Source organism: Felis catus, chromosome D4, assembly GCF_018350175.1.
Source record: "Felis catus isolate Fca126 chromosome D4, F.catus_Fca126_mat1.0, whole genome shotgun sequence".
In the NCBI taxonomy this organism is placed as follows: Eukaryota; Metazoa; Chordata; class Mammalia; order Carnivora; family Felidae; genus Felis; species Felis catus.
In genome coordinates, this window is record NC_058380.1 from 82,111,212 (window position 1) to 82,136,747 (window position 25,536).

The 25,536-nt window shown below is 37.4% G+C and overlaps 1 protein-coding gene across 5 annotated transcripts in view; it reads left to right on the forward strand.

The window, feature by feature from the left end:
• The window catches only part of RABGAP1 (RAB GTPase activating protein 1), a 178,893-nt gene that overhangs the window by 97,035 nt on the left and 56,322 nt on the right, over window positions 1-25,536 (forward strand). Inside the window, exon 1 of one of the 5 annotated variants that reach the window (XM_023242689.2) lies at window positions 6,236-6,578. The exons of the other annotated variants lie outside the window; for them this stretch is intronic. Within the exon in view, the coding sequence (XP_023098457.1) occupies window positions 6,342-6,578 (237 nt within the window). The 5' untranslated portion in view covers window positions 6,236-6,341. Of the gene's footprint in view, window positions 1-6,235; window positions 6,579-25,536 lie in introns of those variants that run through there. 5 annotated transcript variants of the gene reach the window in all.

Genomic DNA, 25,536 nt, shown 5'->3' on the forward strand with positions numbered 1-25,536 from the left:
GGCCAGAAAACATAGGTAGGGGCCAGATCTTCGAAAGCTTAAATAAGTCATATTTGAGATTTCTGGCAGTAGAAAGTCATTGAAGCATTTTAAGCAGACAAATCATATTCACATTTAGAAGGCAGTATGCAAAGTGGATTGGAGTATATGTCTGAAGCCAAATTGTCTTGATTCAAATCCCAGTTATACTATATTTAAGCCATTGACATTGGGCAGTTTAACATTAGACTTGTGTTCCCTTATCTGTAAAATGAGAGGATAATTGTACCTTATTTGTAGAGTTGTTAGAATGAACTTAGACAAAACATTAGGTACAATTTATAACCCATAGTAAGTATAAATTATTGCTTAGTTACTGCTGTTATTTGTGTTACTGTTATAGAATGGTCATTCCAGTTACTTGAATTAGAATGGAGTAAGACTAATTGAAGCAAAACCTGTTAGTGAGTTAGGCAAGAGATGATCGTGACTTGGATCAGAGCAGTGGCAGAAGGGATAAAGAAAGATATTATTTGAGAAGTTTCAGAGATAATAGAATCTTTGGAACTTAGTGATTGACTGAATATAAGAGATGAGAGGAGTAAAAGAAGAGTCAAAGGCCCTCAAATTTGTTCTGGAATGACATTGGTACATACATACCCACATTAGCTGCACTAAAATAATATGTTAATTAAATAAATCCACATTTAAACCTCATTTTTACCTAATAATAAGTAATGCCCAAAAGTGAATCTTACAGATTAGGGGAACTGAGATTGATCCTTTCTCATCTGTAATCATTAAGCAACTGAATAGGTTGAGAGAAGTATAAATATAATTTGGACAGTTTTTGTTTCATCTTTCTGTCTTATTTCTTTTTTAGTTCTCTTTGTTGGTTTAATTATTTAGTATTAGGTTGATCCATACAGAAGTTACCAGTTTTATAGATCAGAAAATCTTTAACCAGAAATGAAATGGTTAAATGTTGGCCATCTTTACATGGTTCATCCAGTTATATTCTCATTCTGTAGGATTTTTTTTTTTTTTTTTTGAGACAGAGAGAGACAAGCCAGGGAGAGGGGCAAAAAGAGAGAGAGAGGATCTTAAGCAGGCTCCACACTCAACACAAAGCCTTATGCAGGGCTCAATCCCATGACCCTGGGATCATGACCTGAGCCAAAATCAAGAGTCAGATGCTCAACCAACTGAGCCACCCAGGTGCCCCTAATCGGGGCTCCAAGGGTCCATTTTGAATTGACCATTAAAAACTGGAAGAAAATTGATGTGATGGCATAAGGACAGGTGGAACGGAACCCCATGAAGTAGGTGACTTAAACTTGGCATCATCCATTCAATGTGGCTCTGGGAGGACATCTTGTGGCCAGAGTTTTTGTTAACTTTACCAAAACGGACATGTTATATATTATTTTGGCTGTTTTTTGAAAACCTAATTATAAAACTAGTGCAATTGGCCCTTGACCAATGTGTGAGTTAGAGGGCATGAGCCAGTACACATTTGAAAAACTGTAACTTTGGACTTCCCCAAAACTTAACTACTAATAGCCTACTGTGGACTGGAGGCCTTACCAATAGCATAAACAGTTGATTAGCACATGTTTTATATGTGTATTACATACTGCATTCTTATAATAAAGTAAGCTAGAGAAAAGGAAATGTTATTTAAATCATAAGGAAGTGAAAATAACGTTTATAGTACTATACCGTATTTATTGAAAAAAATCCACTTATAAGTGGATCCATGCAGTTTAAACCCATGTTGTTCAAGGGTCAACTCTACAAAGAAATTAGGAAATCCAGAAAATACAGAAAAACGTAAAGAAAATTAAAAATCATTTTTAATCCCACCTACCATCCACTGAAAAGTAGAGTTGATTTCCAGTGTTTCCTTCCAATTATTCATATATACACACACACACACACACACACACACACACACACACACACACACACATATACACACATTATACACACACACACACACATACACACACACAAAGAAATGCTATTTTTTAAAAAAATTGTATCTATATCTATACACATATATACATACATAAGAGACTGCGTTATTTTAAAAAGAAATGTATAACGGATGGAGCTAGTATTATGCTGAACGAAATAAGAGAACCATATGATTTCACTCGTATGTGGAATTTAAGAAACAAAATAAACAAGCAAACCAAGAAACAGGCCTCTTAGCTATAAACAACTAAGTGATGATTACCAGAGGGGAGGTAGGTGGGGCATGGGTTAAATAGGTGATAAACACCAGATGTTGTATGGAAATCTTGAATCACAGTATTGTACACCTGAAACTACTATTACACTGTAAATTAACTGGAATTTAAATTAAAACTTAAAAAGGAAATATATATATATAGATTTTTTTTGAAGACATAGACTTATTGTCACCTTATGTCATTAACTTCGTGTCTTTTTTTTTAATATTTTTTTTTCCAACGTTTTTATTTATTTTTGGGACAGAGAGAGACAGAACATGAACGGGGGAGGGGCAGAGAGAGAGGGAGACACAGAATCAGAAACAGGCTCCAGGCTCTGAGCCATCAGCCCAGAGCCCGACGCGGGGCTCGAACTCACGGACCGCGAGATCGTGACCTGGCTGAAGTCGGACGCCCAACCGGCTGCGCCACCCAGGCGCCCCTAACTTCGTGTCTTTTGAAGAAAGTGTTTTTCTTTGATCTGAAACAAAACATTTAACTCTTGATTGATTTGATAAAGTGCGGCCCTCAGGCTTTTTTTTTTTTTTTTTTTTTGAGTTTCCTATATGAATATTTTGATTATAACCCCAAGAGAAATTTTACTAAAACAGAAATGAAGTTGGAAGAACTATTATTATGCTAGTGATAGTAATGTAATAGCTTGTATTTTTTTATTACATTTTTAATTCTTTAAAGTAATCAGCCAACACAGTGTCTTTTTTATCACCATAATTGTCTAGTTTTATACATGAGACACTTGAGATGAAGAGAGAATAAGTTACATGACAGAATTCACAAGTAGTTAGAAAAGTTTATACTACTGACTTTGAATGCTTTTTTTATTTATTGAAATATAACTCAGAAATCTTTCCTTTTTTCATTCAATATTAAGCACTCAAACAATGAGACTTCAAAAATAAAGTCTGTGGTAAATGTATAGAATAGTGAATAACCTGGTTTGTCTAGAAGGCAAGGTATTGGGGAGGGGGGTGGAATAGTGAGATCAGATTGGAAAGGCAATAGGGAGCCATTGACTCTTCTTAAACTTTGGATACCATAATAAAGCAAATGCTATTGGATATTTAGGCAGAAATGAATAGATCAGAAAAATGAACAAGACTAGAAGCCCAGACAATATTTAATGATGGCCTAAAGTATTAAAAACTGAATTAAGAGCCACCATAGAAATAGATTCCCGGGAATCTGGTGAGGGGGAGAGAGTGGTCAAAATGATTCCTAGGTTTCATAACTGAGTGCCTGGGAAAAAAGAATGTTGGAAAAAAAAAAAGAGGGTGATTTGTTGAGGAAAATGATTTTAATTTTGGACATGCTGTGGTTGAAGTCTACAGGATGTCCAGGTGCAAGATGTATATATAGAGTAGCAGGCAAATTAGAAATGGAAAAGAATGCTCAGGAGTGAAGTCAGGACTGGAAACATATAGGCAGAGAAATCATTAGTGTAGAGGGAATAATTGATGCCATATCACCATTCTATCTTTTCAGATACTTTCACTGCCTTGCATATGTATAGTCTTAATGCATTTGAGGAATGTGTGACAACAAAGTATCCAAGTGACTGTTGTGGGCCTCAGACCTGGGCATTCACAATAAGAGAAGCCCTTTAGGTATCAGAGGACCCCATCATCAAGCAGTACAACATGGTTGGCGGAAAAGCACAGACTACTTAGGAAGGGTATTTTAATTGAGAAGAAAAAGAGTAAAGTTATATACTCTCTATATGCTAAGTATTGACAAGCCCTTTGTATGTATACCCTGTCGCCTTTATTTTGCAACAACTCTGTAAAGTAGGAAGTACTTTATTTTTATAAACGATGAAACTTGAGTGTAAAAGAGGCTAAGTAATATAAGAGCAAGGATTTGAATCATATGGGTGTTCAGTGCCATAGGGTTTTTTTTATATGCCACACTTTGCTATGTTCTCCAGTAAGACCTGTCAAATATATCTCTCAAGCTTATGTGCAATACGTTCTTCAGTTTCTTGCCTTCATGTAATAAGCACAGTGCTTTTGATCTTAAAATATAATTAATTCAGTTCTGATCATGGGTGGCTGTTTGCTTTCAATGAGAAAGCACATATGTAAAGCAAAAGTTAAAATTGGATCAGATAATGTGTATCTCTGTCCAGGTGTGCCGACTTTGTAGAATACTTAGAAATGCCAACATTAGTTTATTTTCTTTTACTCTATTGGGTATGTGGAACTTTATTTAGAAGAATAAATTGAGAGTCCAAAGACACCTGGAGGAAAAAATACTAAAAAACACATTTCTAATTAGCTGAAAATTGTCACTACCAGAAGAGCCACAATGTAACTCCAACTTGCATTGTTTTAAGTAAGCACAAACAAGATTGTGTAATCTAAGATACATAAGCTAATTTGTACTGTGCATTTTACAGTTTTAAAGCCTGAGTGGAAATGGGTATATTTACTTGTCCATCATTTGTTTGTATATTTGTGTACCTGCTTCTCAGTAAACTAGAAGCAAGAAATGGTATCTCAAAACTGTAGAGGAGTATTGAATACAGAAACAACATGATTGTGTGCTGTTTCCTCAGTATTCAAAATGAGTGAAGTTTTCGTTATTTTTTCTCTTGAAAAACTGATTGTTTGCTTTGTTATTTTTGTCATCTATCTTAAAATTGGCCAGTATCCAGTGAATTGTGAGAGAAAATGCTAAATATTTAGCCTTCTAGCTAGAACTTCTTGTGCTGCTAAATTATGATTTCTCAGTTGCCCCGCACTATTAGCACACTTTCATTCTTTAACATTGCTCTTTGTTCCTGAGGAAAATGCTATAAGAAAATAGGAATTTCCTCTCACCATTACGCCTCTGGCAGTGTGTTTCCATCTAATTCCTGGCTGGCACTCTGTCCAGGTTACAACCCCTTCTCATTACTAGCAGAGTCTAAATTCTGCTCATCTACTAAAAGGGGGATTCCAGACAGACGAGGAAACAGCTTTCAAACACTGCACTGCAGGCATATTAAGTTATTCCCCCAATGTGCAGTCGGGAAATCAGGGACCACTTCTCTGGCGATGAATTCTAATGAGCTGCTAAAGATGCCGAAGGGTGTGTGCACACAGGCGTTTTCTTTCCCCTCCCCCCTTCTTCCTTTTCCCAAGCCCCCTCTTCTCCCCGTTTCCCCTCCTCCTCCTCCTTTATCCCCTCCCTCTGTGTCTCAGTTCTGCAGTAAACGGGGCTGAGGCACATTCCTGCACTGCAAGGCTTTCTCTTAAGGATGTTTTGTGGCTTTTGTTTGGATTGCAGCATGCAGAATTACAGGTAACACTTTGAAATTGAGCTAGACAGATAAATTCTGTTGAAATGTTTTCGAAGAGGTGAAATAATTACATTGGAATCAGTGAAGAAAATGAGCTAATTCTATTAGTGGTAGTTATAGTAAGATATTTTCAGAAATGCCATAAGCAGATTCTTTTTCTCCCCCGAAAGGCTCAAATGAGAGGAAATGGGATTAGATTGATCTGGCTTGTGATTGATTTTGTTTTATGTTGATCATGAAACTTGCTGTTGTTTCTCTTCCTCTGTAAAGTAAGGACCAGTTATGTGGGGTGCTGCTGAGAGTAGCCATGAATAGTTGTACCGGGTGGGGTGGGATGGAGTGGGAGGGTTGATACTAGCCTGAGCTAGCCAGGTTCTTTGATTAGGGCGTTGGATGCAAAATGTAAAATGCTCTCTCCTTTTCTTCTATCAGCTGTTCAGAGGAGACTCATTACAACTCTTGCTGAAGCTCCTAATCTTCCTCCCTTCTCTTCTGCCCCTAACCCCTACCCTCATTGGCCTGAAGACAATGTACCCAGAGTTTGCCTTACTCCCCTGGCGCTATGTGTATGGTAAACCTGGTACTATGGCCACATCTGGGACTGGCCAGACAACTGCTGCTGGTTCTCCCTATTCCAAGAAGGATTTAAAGGGGAATTACACTGCAGGCAATGCACCAGAGCAGCATCAGGAGCTTGGGGACTAAGGCTCCTCTGGCATTATTACAGACACACAGAGCTGACCGCAATGACAGCAGCTGCTCCTTTGAACTGTTGGCAGCAGCCAAGCGGCAGCATGAAGTGAGAGATCACTCCTGAGCTCAAGATGAACTCTACCTTGGATGGTAATCAGAGCAGCCGCCCTTTTTGCCTCTTGACATTTGGCTATTTGGAAACTGTCAATTTTTGCCTTTTGGAAGTATTGATTATTGTCTTTCTCACCGTATTGATTATTTCTGGCAACATCATTGTGATTTTTGTATTTCACTGTGCACCTTTGTTGAACCACCATACTACAAGTTATTTTATTCAGACTATGGCATATGCTGACCTCTTGGTTGGGGTAAGCTGCTTGGTCCCTTCTTTATCACTCCTCCACTACCCCCTTCCAGTAGAGGAGTCTTTGACTTGCCAGGTATTTGGTTTTGTAGTATCAGTTCTGAAGAGTGTCTCCATGGCCTCTCTGGCCTGTATCAGCATCGATAGATATATTGCCATCACTAAACCTTTAACCTATAATACTCTGGTTACACCTTGGAGACTACGCCTGTGTATTTTCCTGATTTGGCTATATTCCACCCTGGTCTTCCTGCCTTCCTTTTTCCACTGGGGCAAACCTGGATATCATGGAGATGTGTTTCAGTGGTGTGCAGAGTCCTGGCACACCGACCCCTACTTCACCCTGTTCATCGTGATGATGTTATATGCCCCGGCAGCCCTCATTGTGTGCTTCACCTATTTCAACATCTTCCGCATCTGCCAACAGCACACAAAGGAAATCAGCGAAAGGCAAGCCCGCTTCAGCAACCAGAGTGGGGAGACTGGGGAGGTGCAGAGCTGTTCCGATAAGCGCTATGCCATGGTCCTGTTCCGAATTACTAGTGTATTTTACATCCTCTGGTTGCCATACATCATCTACTTCTTATTGGAGAGCTCCACTGGCCACAGCAACCGCTTCGCATCCTTCTTGACCACCTGGCTTGCTATTAGTAACAGTTTCTGTAACTGTGTCATTTATAGTCTCTCCAACAGTGTCTTCCAAAGGGGACTAAAGCGCCTCTCAGGGGCCATGTGTACTTCTTGTGCGAGTCAGACCATAGCTAAGGACCCTTACACAGTTAGGAGCAAAGACCCCCTTAACGGATGCCATATCTGAAGTGACTCAGATATTGGATCACTCTGTGTATGTGTGTGTGTGTGTGTGTGTGTGTGTGTGTGTGTGTGTGTTTCCTTTTTATCTCTTTGTATCCCTAGCTTACTAGGAGATCTGGGACAAAATAATTCAACTCTAAGCAGTAGCAAACAAATGATCCATTGAACATACCTTCTAAGTTTGCAGAAATTATTTTCTAAAAAGTGCTTTGAATCGGAGAATCAGGATCATGAAGATAAATTGCTCTTGGTTCCAGTTTTTGTAATGTCATGGAAATGATGACATTTTGAAGATTTAAAATAAATAAAACCATATCTAACACCTCTCTTCAGCTGGCATGACTGAACCTGGGTGTGAAAAGCGTCAGCATTTTTAAAAAGTCATTTTCCTGTCGCTTTTCTAGGCTCTTTCTGTTTGGGCTTCATGTGCAATTGAATTCTTTTAAGGGGAATATTAAAAAATAGTGATGAATTAACAGGATTTAAATTTTGCTTTATATATGCCAAAGTAGAACTACACTGCAGATTTCAGCACTGTCATTTAGAAAGCCAAATGTTTTGTTTTAGGTCTTCTCTTGAGAGAATTCTCAATACATATTGTTGAATAACATGAACACCTAAGTGTTAATTTTAGAATTTTGCAGTGCACCATGAGTGAAGCAAAAAGGCAGTCAAATCATACAATTTAGGAAAAATTGAGCTACTTTCTGTGGCATGCTTCATGGGGATCTAAAGAAATGTGTGCATGGAAAGTGATTGCGCTGTAGTGTTTTTGCCCATGCCTTTGTGTGTGTGTGTGTATTGAAAATGTTTGAATTTAGATTTCTCTTTACAGCAAAGTGTATTTTAATAAGCTGAAAAACAAATGATAGGTTAATGGCTGCCATTTTTATAATGGTGAAAATATATAGAAATGAATTTTTAGTAGTCTTTCTTTTTAATCCACAAACTTTGAAATGTCAGAATATCTGGGAGAAAAGGATGTCCTAATAAGCAACTGAGTGAGAAAATATACTGTATATTTAACTAGTTCCTTTTTTAAATAGAAGGGGATTGAGATGTTCTCTTTGTGGCTAAATGGAATCAACAAAGTAGCATCTAATCTTTTTAAAAGCATTTTTTTGGTGTTAAGAAATGCACATTTGAATGCGAGAAGGAGAAATTCGGATTAAGTCTCTTTTATTGCTCTTCTCTTTCTGGACAAAAAAATCCTTTGATGTAACAGTTCTTTACTTAGTCTTTTTTTTTTTTTTTTTAAAGCCAAAGTACTAGCAAAATCTATAGGATTTTTATTATTTATTCTGTAGAATTATTGAAAGTGCTGTGTATTGTATGTACTGGTGATGTTTTGTTCTTCAAGTGATTATCTTTAGAACAAGAAGTTTATTTTTCTAAAAGGAGAGAAGGATTTCCCAGCAGCTCCAGGCATGAGAGTATTTCCTCTGCTTTTCTACTGGTTTTAATGTTTTGGAAGTCTTCAGGGGGCTTATGTGATCTCTGCCTTTGGCTAGATGTTATAATCTGAATACAACAATGGTATTCAGTGAGATGGAAGAAACCCAAGGGAAATGGGTAAAGTGGAGTTTTGAATCCAACAAAGGATGCAGATATTTATAAAACAGGCAAATAGGCTTTGGTTTTCTGTCATGATATTAGAAAACCTACTACCCCTTTTAATATAAAGGGCAGCATTGTTAACGATTTTAGGTCTTAGATTTTAACTTCAAATGTGTGCTCTACTTTAAACTTTTTTATTTTAAGTGAATAAGTATTACATAAACATTTAAATTTCAGATTTTGAATTCTTCCCAAAAGCTTGCTTGCTCTTTATATTTAGTACTAAAAAACTTGATTCTAAGCTGTTTCAGTATTTAGAACTCATGTTGAAATTGCAAGTTATATTAGCAGTGGCTCTGTTAAATTGCCATTTGAATTGAGAAACCTTTTCTCTTGGATTTTGAGAAATGGTTATGCATATTTCTCCTTTATTTACATGCCACAAATCTAAAGAAAAACAAAGTTTCCTTTTTCTTCATACATGTTGGAGAAAGTAACTTGTTCAGATTTGCAGTTTGCTTGTGAATTTTAGTTTAGCAAAGATGAGAATCTTAAAAATTAATTTTTATAAAAAACTGATGTTAAATCGGTGGAGTTTTGCTTTTGGGGGATGCTGAGCCCTTTTAATTTTTTCCTGCAGTAGCATTCCATCTTGTGAGAAAGAGAAAGCTCTTTGAGAAAGATCTTACGGAAATTTTATGGAAAGACCACTGGAAGTGGCTAATCAAGCTGATCTTTTTTTTTTTAATTTTTTAATTTATTATTTTTTTTAATTTACATCCAAATTAGTTAGCATATAGTGCAACAATGATTTCAGGAGTAGATTCCTTGTGCCCCTTACCTGTTTAGCCCATCCCCCCTCCCACAACCCCTCCAGTAACCCTCAGTTCTCCATATTTATGAGTCTCTTCTGTTTTGTCCCCCTCCCAGTTTTTATATTATTTTTGCTTCCCTTCCCTTATGTTCATCTGTTTTGTCTCTTAAAGTCCTCATATGAGTGAAGTCATATGGTATTTGTCTTTCTCTGAGTAATTTCGTCAAGCTGATCTTTTAATGACTCAAAAGATACCTCTTTTAATAAGAGCTTTTGTTAACAGATTTTTACATTTTTATCCTGGTACCAAATTTAGATGTTATTAGAAATACTTTTTTCACATAAGAATCTCTGTCAACGTCTCAGCCTAAAACTAGAGACTCCATACACTAATTTTAAAGAAAAATCCCCCCATTCCCCCACTGGTAAACTTGCTTAATACCAGATGTCTTTCCAGTTTATCTGTCTTCATTGGACTGTATAAAGTCTACGTTTTCTTCCAGTTACCAGTTCTTTTCTCACATTCATTGATTGTCTATACTGCCTTTTAATTTTTATTTTCTTGTGTGTGTGCATGTTAGGGGAGAACGGGGTGAGCCTGGATGTCAGCAGTCAATCTTTAGTGGCTAGGGGCATTTTCTATGTGATACATTTGGACAGTTCATATTAAAGTAACCTTTTCATCTTGGCATACTTAGTGCAACATTTGATGACGTTTGGTTTAAATACCAATCTTGCTAGTTCAGAATGAAAAAAAAGTATATTTTTAGATTCAATTACCTTGGGCTTTGGCAAGACAGTGCATTTAACTATATATGGTATGTGACTGATATCAGAGGAAGCACAAGCTTTTGGTAATTGTGTTGAAATTATTTCATAGTAAATGTTCAGATAAGACAATACTAATTGTTACATTTGTAAATTAGTTATACGTTTTTATACAGTGATTTCAGAGAAGATGTTTTTTTTTCCTCTTAGAGCAGAAAAGCAGCTACAAAAGGACAAGTGGTCTACTTTAATGAAAGAACTGTCTTACACCAGAAAGGATATTTGAATTTTTCATGGATCTGTTGACTCCCAAATTCCATTTTGTAAAGGGTTTTCCTTAAGCTTTATTGCTGGATGAATTTCTTTTTGAGCCTTTTCTAATGGCTTTTCCTTTTTACTTGAATAATGGTCTCAGTATTTTAAGGATTGGGAAAACTTGAATTTTTATACTATAAATGCATTGTCCACTCACTCTTTGAACTTGAAAATGAAGCAACAGGGTTACAAGTTCCCAGACAGTGGAGTGGTTTCTGGGAGAGTTTCCTCAGCCTTTCAGGTTTGATCGAAAAATCTGCACAGTGGCTTTGTAGGAAATGTTTTAATTTTGCTATGTGTTTTTGTATCATAGAAGACTTGTGAAATAAATTATTGGCAAACCAGAATTTTTTGTTATATGAGCACATTGTGGGAAGATTAAAGTGAGAGAAATGTGGCATTTACGATTTTTTTAAGTCTTCACAAATTGTTCTCTGTGTTGTTTTTGCATAATTTTTCTATTTCAGGTTGAAGGAAAACTATTTTATATTAAGTGTACATATTAATATATTTTACATGCCCTGGCATTATTCTAGACATTTCTTATAGCTGAAAATGAGTCATTTGGCTTTTCTTCAAAATTTGGGTGACAAGGGCACCATGATATGATTAAATTGAACTTTGAATTGAGAAAAAATCCAGGTTTCTGTTACAAATTAACTAGTTTTATAAGGGCAAGTCACTTCTCTAAGCACTTAATTTCTTCTATAAAAGGAGATAATAATCCCCTTATCCCTCATAGGGTTACTTTGGCAATTGAATTAGATAATGGATGTAAAAGTACTTTGTAATATGTAAAGTGCTTTGCAATAAAAATGAGTACTCTTATTTGTATCTGCCATGGTTTCACATCTGAGGAAGTCACACATAATGGAATGGTGTCCCCCTACATTAAGGTCTTAGAAGCTCAGTGCTGGGTGACTATTCCCATGCTAGTTAGCAATCCCAAATTTGAGAAGAGAGACATGATAAATCCTCACCGTTCTAAAATGACAGTAGTGTTAAATTCATAAAACTGTTTTCATTTACTTCCTTTACTTGTCTGTAAAGTCTCTAAAGGCAGGGACAGTGTCTCTTCATATCTTCATCCCCAAAATCTAACATGGGAGCTGGCTCAGAGCAGAAGTTTTATAGTAAACTTTACAAAATTAATGAATGATTCTTTCTAATTATTAGTTCTAGTCATTATATAGCGGTAATGTTCAAAAGGAGGTCCAGAGCCCACAAGCACTTCTGTTTGCTCAGGGCTGTTCTAGACTGTAAATGACAAAAGGTAGCTTTTTAATACCAAGAGACTAGTGTCGGAATGTGCATGCGCTGTATGGCAGGTAACTTTACACCTGGAAACCTGGTAGCCTTGACCCAGGGAACTTCAGACACTGCTGTCAAACTGCCAGTTTCTCACAGCATGGATAAGAAACAGGTATTTGGATCACATCACCTTCTTGGCTCTGAATGCAGATAAGGTAGGCTGTAAAAATCTGTCACAAGAAAAGAGGAGGTATATAGACTATCTTGGTGAAAGAAGCTATTCTGTGGTTTTGCTTTGTCTCTCAGTCTTTACCAGTTTTCTAGTTTTGTCTTCCTTTCTTTTCTTAACATGCATTGGTCATGTATTCAGAGAGATGTGCTTCAGATGACACTGCTGGAGGTTGTGGAAAATTCTATTTGCAATAACAGTGGGTTTAGGGAAAGCTTAAACAATCGGGAAGCCCTTATGCACCAAGCTCCACTCTATACCAGACATTGCAAATAGCTGGCCTCAGAGGGATATAAAGAAGGATCACCGGGGCGCCTGGGTGGCTCAGTTGGTTAAGCGTCCAACTTCTGCTCAGGTCATGATCTCGTGGTTCGTGATTTCGAGCCCCACATCGAGCTCTGTGCTGACAGCTCAGAGCCTGGAGCCTGCTTTGGATTCTGTGTCTCCCTCTTTCTCTGTAGCCCTCCCCCTCCACTTGCACTCTGTCTCTCTCTCTCTCTCTCTCTCTCTCTCTCTCTCTGCCTCTGTCTCTCTCTCTCTCTCAAAAAAAGAAAAAAGAAAAGAAAAAAGGATCACATTCCTTTCTTGTAGAACTTTATAGTTTTTAGATATTTCATATGGAAAAATTCTGTGATTATTTGCCTTTCCAAAAACCTCACCAGAGTAACCTTATCTGGAGGAATTTACCAAGACTTTCTGGTGGGATGCTAGGTATACTGTGCTTCTGTTTTGGGGGTGAGTTTGCCTGATACCAGTGTATAAAAATCATATGTCACTTTATTAGTTTAAAATAAATCCGTGGGGCACCTGGGTGGCTCAGTCAGTTAAGTGTCTTACTTTGGTTCAGATCACGATCTCATAGTTTGTAGGTTTGAGCCCTGTGTCGGGCATTGTGCTGGATCCTGCTTCGGATTCTGTCTCCCTCTCTCTCTGCCCCTCCCCCTGCTCATGCTCTGTCTGTCTCTTTATCTCTTTCAAAAATAAACATTAAAAAAATTTTTTTTTAATAACATAAGAAATCTGTAGTGGCAGTAGGGACCAGTTGTTCCCCAATGGTAGATCTTCATGAGAGGCCAAACCATATTCAGTGTGTTGCTTGGTGAAGGTAGAATTTCAGAATGTGGTTTTGTAGTGTGAACATCTATTGGTATCTGATTAAGCCCATCTCCACAATGAGAAAACCTGATCATTAGGATCATAATAAAAGTGGAAAGCATCTCTACTGGCCAACCCACCTTCTCATTGATGTTTAATTGATGTGTTATTTCTTAGGTTCAATTAACTTCTTTTGTACTTGTCAGTTAGTAAAATTGCTTGTAATTTGTAATAGTCTTACAAGCCTGCTACTCATTCTTTCTTTTTGAGGTGGTTTTATATCACTGGTCTTACCTTTTACCATACGACATACTGTTTCATGATTTAATATTCAAAGGGTAGCCGGCCATATTACTTTGTCAGTTGTGGGGATCAGCTCATTTTAGTTTTCATGCAGTACCTATATACTGTCTAATTAGAAAAGGAAGATATATGAAAATACTTATAAAAATTAACAGCGTCAGTCAAATAGCATTGAAACATTAAATATACAGAATGTCATATCTAGCAAAGGAGATGGGGAGGGACATTTGGACTATAAAAGATTTTAGTGCTCATTTGGTCTGATTCTCTCTTTTTACAGACAGTAAACCAATCCATTGACCACACATCTATTTATGATAATATCCAGACTTCCGAATCCATTGCCTTCTCTTATTACACCATGTTGCTTTTACAGAAGTGTTTGACTTCAGTTAGCCAAGCCCTGAATGAGTAAGATTTAAAAAAAATTTTTTTACATGTTTATTTATATTTAAGAGAGAGAGAGAGAGAGAGAGAGAGAGAGAGAATGCACAAGTAGGGGAGGGCCAGAGAGTGAGACGGAGACAGAATCTAAAGCAGACTCTAGGCTCCAAGCTGTCATCACAGAGCCAGATGTGGGGCTCGAACCCAGGGGCTGTGAGATCATGACCAGAGCCAAAGTCGGACACTTAACTGACTGAGCCACCCAGGTACCCCATGAATAAGATTTAAATAGACTAAAATGGTATGTGTGTGTGTGTTGTCTATGTGTCTATGTGTGTGTGTGGAATTTTAGGTACTGGAGGCATTATGGGCGACAATATAAATGTTAATCAAGGCTTATGTTTCAGGAGAATTTTGTAAACTTTGTCTTATTTAATCCTTCCAATACTGTATGAGCTAGTGGCTAGCATTAACCCATCATGTAGATGAGGAAACTGAGATTTAGAGTTGCCAGAATTGTACAGTTAATAAGTAAAAAATCTATTGGAGCACCCACGGTGGTTCATTTGGTTAAGCATCTTACTTCGCTTCGGGTTGTGATCTAATGGTTCGTGAGTTCAAGCCCTGCATTGGGCTATCTGCTATCAGCACAGAGCCTGCTTCAAATCCTCTGTCTCCCTCTCTCTCTGCCCCTCCCCTGATCACTCACACTCTTCCCCCCCCCCAAAAAAAAAATAAACAAACATTAAAAAAAGAAAAGTAAGAAATCTAGGATTCAAAACCAGATCTTTCTGACTCCAAAGCCTATATTCTTACCTCATTTAGTTCTCACAGAAACCTTTCTGGTAGTTCTTTTTTATATCCCTATTTTACAGGTTGAGGAAACTTAGAGAGATGAAGAAAATTTTGTCAGTATATCAGCTGACTCTGAGACTTGAAAACATCACAGACTTTCTGCCAAATACAGCATATTGAGTGTGAATGTTTATTTCTGTTAACTGCACTGAAAAGAATAGCAAGGGTATAATACATGTGGACAGAGAGAAGAGGAGCAGAAATGATGGCAGATAAATGAAGCCAACAAAGGTTTGGAATATAGAAACCTAGTAGATAAGTGGTAAGTGACTCACCAGTCAACAAAGCTGAATCCTAAAGTCAAGCTGCCCAGGGGCAAAAAGAAGCAAGCTGATTTCACTGTAGAACCTGGTAAATACTTGATAATTGGATCCCGAGATGCCTCTACAGGCAGAGAATAGTATGAAGCTGAAAACTGAAGAATTGTTAGGAAGTTTATGTAAGCAATATTTAAATACCCCTCCACACCACCTTGATCACCATCCCAAGCTGCCCCAAGCAGGCAACTGGTTTTTCACCATCCCAGCAGAAAGTGGGAGATTTCCTCTTTGGAGAAGAGGTCAAACCACAGACCTTCTGGATGCCAGACATAGCTGAGGATGGCACTAAGATACCTTTGAAAAGTTGGGTGTCACGAGAAAGTCTGCATATTAAATACTCAGTCTCCTTGTCCCTCTGCACTCCCAGAATGCTCTCAGCCAGTCTTAAATGAGTCTAGTCTGGGGACTGATGTTTGAAGGCTCCCAAACCAGTCACATTACCTGCCCAAAGCACCTTTAAGTTGGCGCTTGTCAGTCAATAAATTCCACCTATTCGTACAGAGCTTCCAATTAACTTTTTACTCCTCTTTTACTATTAACAATCAGCCAAAGATCCTGGTCTTGTGAGAAAGTCATCTCATGTAATACACAGCCCAAAACAAATCAGAGGAAATAGAAACAATTCAAGTCACAAAGTATATTTTCCAAAATATATTTTCAGAGAAGCTTTTGCATCCATTAAAGGAGAATAGGATGCTATAGGAAATGAAAAGAAAAAAAGTAAGAGTTCTTATAATCAGAGCATAATCAGATATTTTTTAAATCCAAAAAGTTGGAAGATAAAATTGAAGTAGGCTAGATAGTGAAACAAAAGACAATAAAGTTGATAAAAACAAGACAGAGACTCAACAAAGGAGGCCCAATATCTAACTCATATGATTTTCAGAAACAGAATAGAGGAAAAAAAGGAAATTCTCAAAGAAATATCAGAAGAAACATATCTAGAACTAAAGGATATGAGTTTCCATAATGAAAAGGACCAGCTTAGTGTAATAAAAAGATTTTATGATGGCGAATCATAAAATTTTAGGATACTGGGGATAAAGTAGAATCTTGAAAGCTTCTTGGTCTGGAGTAGGGATGGGAAAGTGGGAATTTACTAAACACAGGGATCTGAATAGCACTGGTCTTTCTGGCACATTAAAGCAAGAAGATATAGGGAATAACTTCAAATTTTTGAGAAGTGATTTTTAACTTAGAATTTTATGTTCAAACTTTGATTCAAGTGCAAGAATAAAATAAAACCATGTTGAGATATGCAGGGTCTCAAAAATAGTTATCTGCCTTACATCCTTTCTCAGGAAGTTGCTGAAGGATCTGCTTCTCAGTACAAGGGATGAAATTTTAAAAGTGGAGGAGGGGCACCTGGTGGCTCAGTTGGTTTAGCACCTGACTCTTAAATTTTGGCTCAGCTCATGATCTCTTGAATCGTGATATTGAGCCCGTGTCAGGCTCTGCACTGGCAGCATGGAGCCTGCTTGGGATTCTCTCTCTCTGCCCTGTCTCCACTTACATGCGCGCATTCTCTCTCTCAAAAATAAATAAACTTTTTTTTTTTTTTTAAGTGGAAGCTATGGAACCCAGGAAGCAGGGACTCCCTACACAGGACAGAGGTGAAGAGAGTTCCCATGGTGATGGCGAAGGGGAGCCCTAGGATGTCAGCTGTGCAGCAGACCTAGAAAGCCACTAGTCCAAATTGGAGAAAAGGAAGGAGGGCACTAGGAAGTATGTCTTTTAGGAAAAAACTGAGAGGAATTTCCGATCCTGTCAAGATTTGTAGGGAAGAACTGGTGATAGATAACATAGAATACTGGAGGAAAGAAACAGAGCAAGTAGTAACTGCAGAAGAAATGGAAAATTAAAGAACAAAGGGTATCTAGTCATTATACACTCTGTGATTTAGTTAGCAATATTGATTTAACTAAAAATTGTAGCAAAATTACATTGAGAGTCACGATAAGGGGAAGGGAAGTGTGTGTGGTAGGTGGGTGGTGTTGGGGGCTATAACAGACAGAGTATCATCTCCCATACTGAAAGTCTGGAAAAAACAAAAACCAGAAAATAGCAACTTAAGTATTTTATTTAGAAATAGGAAGGAAAAAAAAAAACTGAAAAGAAAAGAAATGGTTGCCTCTGGAGAACAGAGCAGGGTAGGAGGAGTGAGGGGTCTGGGTCTGCTATTTTTCTCTGTAACCTTTGTCCTGTGACCTTTTCAATGACGTAGATGCATCATTTTTTACGAAAAGCATGACTATGTTTAGGAAGAAAGCAAATAAATTTCACCGGAAAGCATAGGTTTAAAACGTACTCCTGAAGTAAAAAAATGAGAGCGTACTAGCACTCTCTTACCTCTGGCCCAATACAGAGCAACTTCCTATTCATCATCGCTTTTTATCCTCCTAGGAAGACAGGCAAAGGGGAAATGATGTCGTGTCACTTGGAACTATGTGAATGGAGCTACATTTTATTGTGCTAAGTGAAGTTAAGTCAGGGAAAAACAAATACCATATGACTTCATTCATATGTGGAATTTAAGAAACAAAACATGATCATAGGGGAAGGGCAGGGGGAAGAGGAGGCTGTTAACTATAGAGAACAAATTGAGGGTTCATGGAAGGAGGTGAGCAGGGGATGGGCTAAATGGGTGACGGGTATTAAGGAGGGCACTTGTAATGAGCACTGGGTGTTATATATAAGTGATGTATCACTAAATTCTACACCGGAAACCAATACTACACTATATGTTAACTAAAATTTAAATGAAAATTTGAAAAAAAAATTACCATGATTGTAATCACTTAATGAAAGATTTATTGGTTTGTTGCAAAAAGATTTTATTGGCTTTGAACAAAATAGAAGAGTAAGAGTCTTTTCAAAGTAAAACTTTAAATTCTTTGTCAGGGGTGCTTCGGTGAATTAGTTGAGGGTCCGACTCTTGATTTCAGCTAAGGTTGTGATCTCACAGCTCATGAGATCAAGCCCCACATCAGACTCTGCAGTGACAGTGGGAGTCTGCTTGGGATTCTCTCTCTCCCTCTCTCTGCCCCTCCCCTCCCTCAAAATAAATAAATAAACATTTAAAAAATAAATTCTGTGTCTATTGGCTTTTAATAAATACTTGTTGATTTAGTACGACAGTATTTAGGGGAGAAAGCAGAAGTTACAGCATTAAACATCATGATTTATTTCTGAATTTTCTTCCAGAAGGAATGGGGAAACCCCCACTGCCAAAGCCATTTATTTATAGCTAGACCAAAAAAAAATTTTAAAGGCCATTTGTGGGTCTCTGTCTTCATTGGTGTCTGGGGAGCAGAATCTGACTGAAAAATCTGTTTCATTTTTTTAAAAAAAATCTTTGTTTATTGAGGGCGGGGGGAGGGAGGAAGGGAGGACATGCAGGGGAGGGGCAGAGAGAGAGGAGAGAAAATCCTAAGCAGGCTCCGTGCTATCAGCGCAAACTGTGAGATCATGATCTGAACCAAAATCAAGAGTCAGACACTTAACAGACTGAGCCATCCAGGCGCCCCAAAAGTCTTTTTCATTTTTAAAAGTTCTTTTTCTCCATGACATGGTATTTGTAGTAACTGAAACCTTTCCTACTTAGATTATGTTAGCGTCATGTATTATTAACATCATTGTACTGAGGATGTGTGTTGTAGCCTACAGAGGACTAGAAATGAAGTTAAAACAAAATTTAGATCCTAGTTCTGTCAACTGATTAGGTAATCTTAATTTGTCTGAACTTCAGGAGGATACCCATACTTGAGTAATGATATCAGTATTAAAGGAGTTGGTTTAAGGTCAGATGCATGTTATAATAATGTAAAGCTGTTTACATTATTACTGTGATTACTTTATACTCCCCCCACCCCCCAGGATAAAGAGGAGAGTAGTGAAAAGAGCATGGATTTTGGAATCTCTGGCCCTTTGTTTTCTACTCTGTAAAATGGGTTTGTGCCCTTCATTAGACTTACTGTGAAAATTAGATACCGTCGTGTTTTAAGTATATAGAATTGTGCACGGTGGCATCATAGAAACTCAGTAAAAGGTTGCTGCTATTATTTCTTTGTCACACAGAGGTCAGAATCTCCCAGTAGCCTCCAGGGCCTCCTGTAAAATGGCATATTCTCAGTGGAAAGGCCTTGTGTGAATGTGGAGTGGCTTGGAGCGGCCCACCCTTCTTGCAGGGTTTGTAAACCCCTCAAGTACTGCCATAATGGCTTATTCCATCAGTGCACTCATGTTTTATGTACTTCGTCTTGCTTTTATAGTATGTTCTGCAGGAAGATTACTCCTATATAATTCTCGGACACTGAGGTAAATGTATTTAGATGGACTTCATCAAGGAACAGGTCTTTGAGGCTTACAGCAAGAGCTTTAGAAGGTTAGAGGTAGAAAGGAAGTTTGGGACTGCAGGGGTGAAGAGGTGTTCCTTTAATTGAAATTTGAAAATAATTTTTATTAGAAAAAGAATAAAATAATGTCAAGGGATATTTTAAGCTTCAAAGGCCTGAATGAAGAGGGATTATTTATACACTTAAGGAATAGAAACTATATAATATATAGTGGTTAGAAGTATGTGTTTGAAAGGCAAGCCAACTTGAGTTTGAATTCTAGCCCTGCCACTTAATAGCTGTTACCTAGGGCAAGGTACATAATCCCTCTTAGTTCCTGTTACTTCAACTATTAAGATTAAATGAGCTAATACATCTGAAGCTCTTGGCACACAATAAGCATTTGATACATGTTAGCAGGTCCTGCTATCTTCCTTGTGAATAGGGCAGCATGGATGAACCAGAGCTTTCAAGTTGAGGTATAATGCAGAGTCAGGTCAGAAAGATAAATTGGAACTACGTAGTCTAGAATAAATGCCTAAGGGATTTGATTTTACTTAGGAATTGGAGGTGGACGTAAGACTTTTGATTAGGTTAATTACATAATATGGAATCCTAAAGTGACAGGGTGTAGGAAGACCCCATAGACGTCATAATCTAGACCCCTCCTTTCATAGATGGGAAAAGGGAGACCCAGAGTGGTCACAGTTCATTAGTTGCAGAACTGGGACTAGAATCCCGGTCTTTACCTCCCTTAGACTCTATCATGCCATCAAAAAAAAGTCCAAAGGATTGTTCAGCATTGGTCAACTACTTAGAAAATGGGAGTTGTTACAGGTTTGGGAAAAAAGGAAACAAGTGTTCAGAATTTTCTGTGTATTAAAAAATAAAAATAGTCTTTCCATTGGTACTTTCAACCAAACGATTAAGATTTGAAAAATCTTAGGGGCACCTAGGTGGCTCAATCAGCTAAGCGTCCGACTTCGGCTCAAGTCTTGATCTCGCAGTTCGTGGGTTTGAGCCCTGTGTGGGGCTCTCTGCTGACAGCTCACAGCCTGGAGCCTGTTTTGGATCTGTGTCTCCCTCTCTCTCTCTCTCTCTCTCTCTCTCTCTGCCCCTTCTCCGCTTGCACTCTCAAAAATAAACATTAAAGAAAAAAAAAAGATTTGAAAAATCTTAGAGGGTGCCTGGCTGGCTCACTCAGTAGAGCATGCAACTCTTGATCTCAGGGTTATGAGTTTAAGCCCCACATTGGTTGTAGAGCCTATTTAATAAAAGATAATAATAAAATTTTAAAACAAAGAATTATGAAAAATCTTAGTATGTAAGTTCCCTTGATCACTGGCAGCCACCTCAGAAATGTTTGTTAGGGCAAGTGAAAATACATGACATGGGTGGTTCTAGAAAGCCTTCATGTCTATTTATAGTATTTGTATTGCTTAGTGAGATTGGAGGGTGAAGTTTTTGCTTAAATAAAATTGATGATTGGGGCACCTGAGTGGCTCAGTTGGTTGAGTGTCCAACTTCGGCTCAGTCATGGTCTCACAGTATGTGAGTCCGAGCCCCATGTAGGGCTCTGTACTGACAGCTCAGAGCCTGCTTCGGATCCTGTGTCCTTTGGTCTCTGCACTTCCCCAGCTTGTGCGCACTGTCTCCCTCCCTCTCAAAAATAAGTAAACATTAAAAAAATTTTTTGAAGATCATTGTCTAGTATCTTTTAAAGGTGCTGATTCCCAAGAATTCTAAAATAGAAAAATATTTTAGGGGCACCTAAGTGGCTCAGTCGGTTGAGCGTCTGACTTCAGCTCAGCTCAGGTCATGATCTCACAGTTCACAGGTTCGAGCCTCATGTCTGACTGTGTGCTGACAGCTCAGACCCTGGAGCCTGCTTCCAATTCTGTGTCTCCCTCTCTCTCTGCCCCTCCCCTGCTCACGTTCTGTCTCTCTCTCAAAAATAAACAAACATTTAACAATATATATAAATAATAAAATAGAAAAATATTTTAAAATTTTAATTCCAGGAGAGCTTTTAATACCTATGTACAAAGGCATTACTACATAGGTACTAATAGACTTTGGTTGGTATTATACCTATGTGCTGATAAGTTTTAAGTTTTTAGGTTAATAGAAAAAGATCTAGGTAGCTACAAATTTGTACATTAATGATGTAATAAGATAGCTTTTCAATATCTAAATATTTTATTTATTGATAATTTTTTCTTAAGATTCATTCTTCAATGGAAAAATTAACATTTTTCTTCTATATCAGGACTCAAGGAAACATCATTTTTGCCTGAAAGCTATATTAAAATATATAACTAAAATAGATATTGAAATCCAGAACATATGGTCTATTTATACAAATGCAGACCTCTTCTAGAATTCTGAATGTAGTTCAGCAGTTCACAGATGGAGATGTTTGTGATCAGTATCATTCAAACACAGATTCTCTTTTAATTGTGTTAACTATCCCAAGACTGGAAACTCCATGGAGTTGTAAAATCATTTTAATATCTAACCATTTTATAATTGCTATACATTTTTGCTACTCAGTATGCATACTTGATTCTCTGACTTAAGACTTGTTATTTTCAAAAGAAACTAACTTTATTTTTTTAGGTATACTTATTTTGAGAGAGAGAGAGAGAGAGAGAGAGAGAGAATCCCGAGCAGGCTCCATGTCATCAGCCTAGAACCCAACACGGGGCTTGGTCTCATGAACAGGGAGAACATGACCTGAGCCGAAACCAAGAGTTGGATGCTTAACTGACTGAGCCACCCGGGTGTGCCCAGAAGAAACTAACTTTAAAGTAAAACTGAGTATTTGTTAAGCATTATGAAATATTCCTAAATATTTTCTTAGAAATCATAATTTGTTTATTTGGTTATATAAAATATAGCTTGAGGAATGGGTGTTGATCTTGTGTATATGTGGTGTCTATGAGTGAGTGATTTTGAGAAGATTTTATTCTTAGCATGTAATGCTTTACAAAGTCTTTAAGCAATTAATATAAGTCAAACAATACAATCTGTATTAAGCTGTACTAAGAAGGCATTTGATACATGGTCTTACTTGGTAATACAAATAATATAATTCAAATAAGTATTTGGAAATCATAGTTATCAGAAACATGTGTTTGAAACATGACTTTGTATATAATAATTCTGTGACTTCAAATTTAGCTGACTCATAAATTACCTCCCTTACCACCTTTTTAGTCAAAATGACACTTTTTGTGTTCATTTTTGTCAGGTAACAGTTCTGGAGTATTTCCTCTCCATGATGGATTACTGTGCAGAAGAATCAACAATAACAAAGCAGGAAAAGGTTGACAGTGTAGTTAGCATTTGTGCCTTATCTATATATGATTTGGGACAGTTTTGCCAAACATTGAATAATTTTCCTGTGGGAAACTTGAGCCCTAAAAGGAAATGAACATAGCTAAAAGACTGCATATCACATGGGACTTAGACTTATTTTTAGAATGGCACTATAATGCCATATTTGGATTGAAACAATGTGATAGCAGTGCATTATTTTATTTAAAACTATCTTTTCTGAAGTCATCTAATTTTCTATCACATTGTATGCTATAGAGTTAGTGTTAGAAGTATATAACTGTTTAGCTGACCAGTGCTAAAGCATGTATTAAAATTAGAAGCACTTGTTTGGCAGGCATTGCCAGAGCCCGCGTTCTGAGTCTGCTCTGTATAATAAAGATTCTGTGGCAGTTCATTGTCATAGTACGTAGTTGTCTTTTTGTTGTGTAGGTTTAGAGTAAGTTGTTTTCTTTATTGGAAGGGAAAAAGAGAGTAAAGAAAGATTAGTGGCATTGGGCGTTGGTATAGTTATCTGATTGTGGGAGAGCACTTTCCTAAATGAAACAAAAACAAAGAAACCCAAATGGATTTTGCCTCTGAGAAATGATTTTCTTAAAGATAATTAACAAAGGTATTTCATACTGAGCTCTACTGTGTTTTGGTTAGTGTCATTCATAGGTGAAAAGAAGAGAGAAAAGAACAGAACCCTCTTATTGCATCATTTATATTATGTGTCAGTTTTTCTGCTACCTGATTTATCTCCTTTATAATTTGATTTGGTTAAGATAAGTTATAATGTTGGTAATAAACAGTGGATTTCTGAATTGTGTACTGTCTAAAATTGCAGATCCCCCACAGGGCACTAAGTCCCAAACAGGAAAATCTGCCAAATACATATTTTGTCCCTTGGCCTCTCTCCCAAGGTTGGAAATATGCCAACATCATAAATCTCAAGTCTGATGGGAAAGAGCCACCACTGATGTAAAAGGCCTTATGATTAAGATACATGTTGGAATCCACCTAGCATTTAGGGGAAATGCCTTTTGTTTGAATAACTTCTTGAAGGGCCACATGTTGAGGTTTTCTTTACTTGGTTTTTATGTATAAGAGCATTATATATTTCTCTGTCTTCATGTTACTAGGGCCTCAGTTATGTCTCTTTTACACTGAGCAGACTTTATCCAAGGAAGCACTTTCATATGAGTAAAAAGAAAAAGCATATTGGGGCACCTGGGTGGCTCAGCCAGTTAAACGTCTGACTCTTGGTTTCAGCTCAGGTCATGATCTCACAGTTCGTGAGTTTGAGCCCGGCATCGGGCTCTGTGCTGACAGCGCAGAGCCTGCCTGGGATTTTCCCTCTTCCTTTCTCTCTGCCACTCCCCTGCTCAAGCTCGCTCGCTCGCTCTCTCTCTCTCTCAAAATAAATGAATAAACATTTAAAAAAACATTAAAAAAAAGAAAAAGCATATTTTCAAAGTCTGTGTCATGTCGGTTTTAGTTAGATAGAAGACAAAAACTTTGTATCATATGTTAAGAACTGTAAATGCCACTCACTACTGATAAAGGAATTTCTTCCAGTTTTCCAGTATATTTATTTGGGTTAATACTGTGGGGCTAAAAAGCCAAAAGAGTTGGGTTCCAGTCCCAGCTCTTCCCCTTTCTAGCCAAATGATTTAACTTCTTTCCTCACTTGTCAAATAGGGAAAATAATGGAACTCATGTCAGAGTAAGTTACGACAGACAGATCTGTCTATATGATGTGTCTGCATATAAGGCTCTTAAAGCAATGGCAGCAGATCCATCTTAGCTCTTGTTATTGTTGTTTAATTATTTTTAAGTCTGTAAAAGTGAATTTGGCAAAAGGAAATAAGTGGCTCTGAACCTTACTGAGTGTCTACCATTTGTTGGACACTCTTCTAGGAGTTGTAGATGGCATGTGAGCAAAACAGAAATCTCTGCCCTTGTGAAGCTTCACATTCTAGTGAATCCTTTAAAATCTGTGAACAATCTTCTCAGAAAAGTGCACACAAAACATTGCATGCAGTGTCAAAGAATTTATGGTAACCTGGGAGTCTGTTTGTTAAATCTCAGAAATCTCTAAGAATATCATGCATACCTTCTTTTTATTTTTCAGAATTCCTGTGTGAGGCATTCCTTAAGAGGGATACTGTATTTGTTTAAGAGACAAGATAATTGTTACTGTTTTCCTTAATCACCTTTTTTGGCTCTTAACAAATTGGAAATGCTTAGAAATAACATAATCAATTGAAATAAAATCTCCAGGTTTTGCAAATTTTTGTAGGACCATCTTGGTCTTTTCCAGACACAGGAACCTCTGTTTTCATAGGCATAAAAGTCTTACTCTTTATTTTTTTCACTTAAGCAATTCTGCTGTTTCCAGAACATATGAAATGAAATTACAAATGATGAGAGTTTTGTGTAACGAAGAGAGAATGATTTTACCTCAAGGATGTTTTCAGTCCTCATTTATTCACTTGTAAACACAGCACCCCTTCAACTTTGGTTTTCTTCTTTGGGGTTTTTATCCTAGGGGATTTTAAAAATTAAGTCTTTAAAATCACTTCTCACAAGCTATAGCTGAC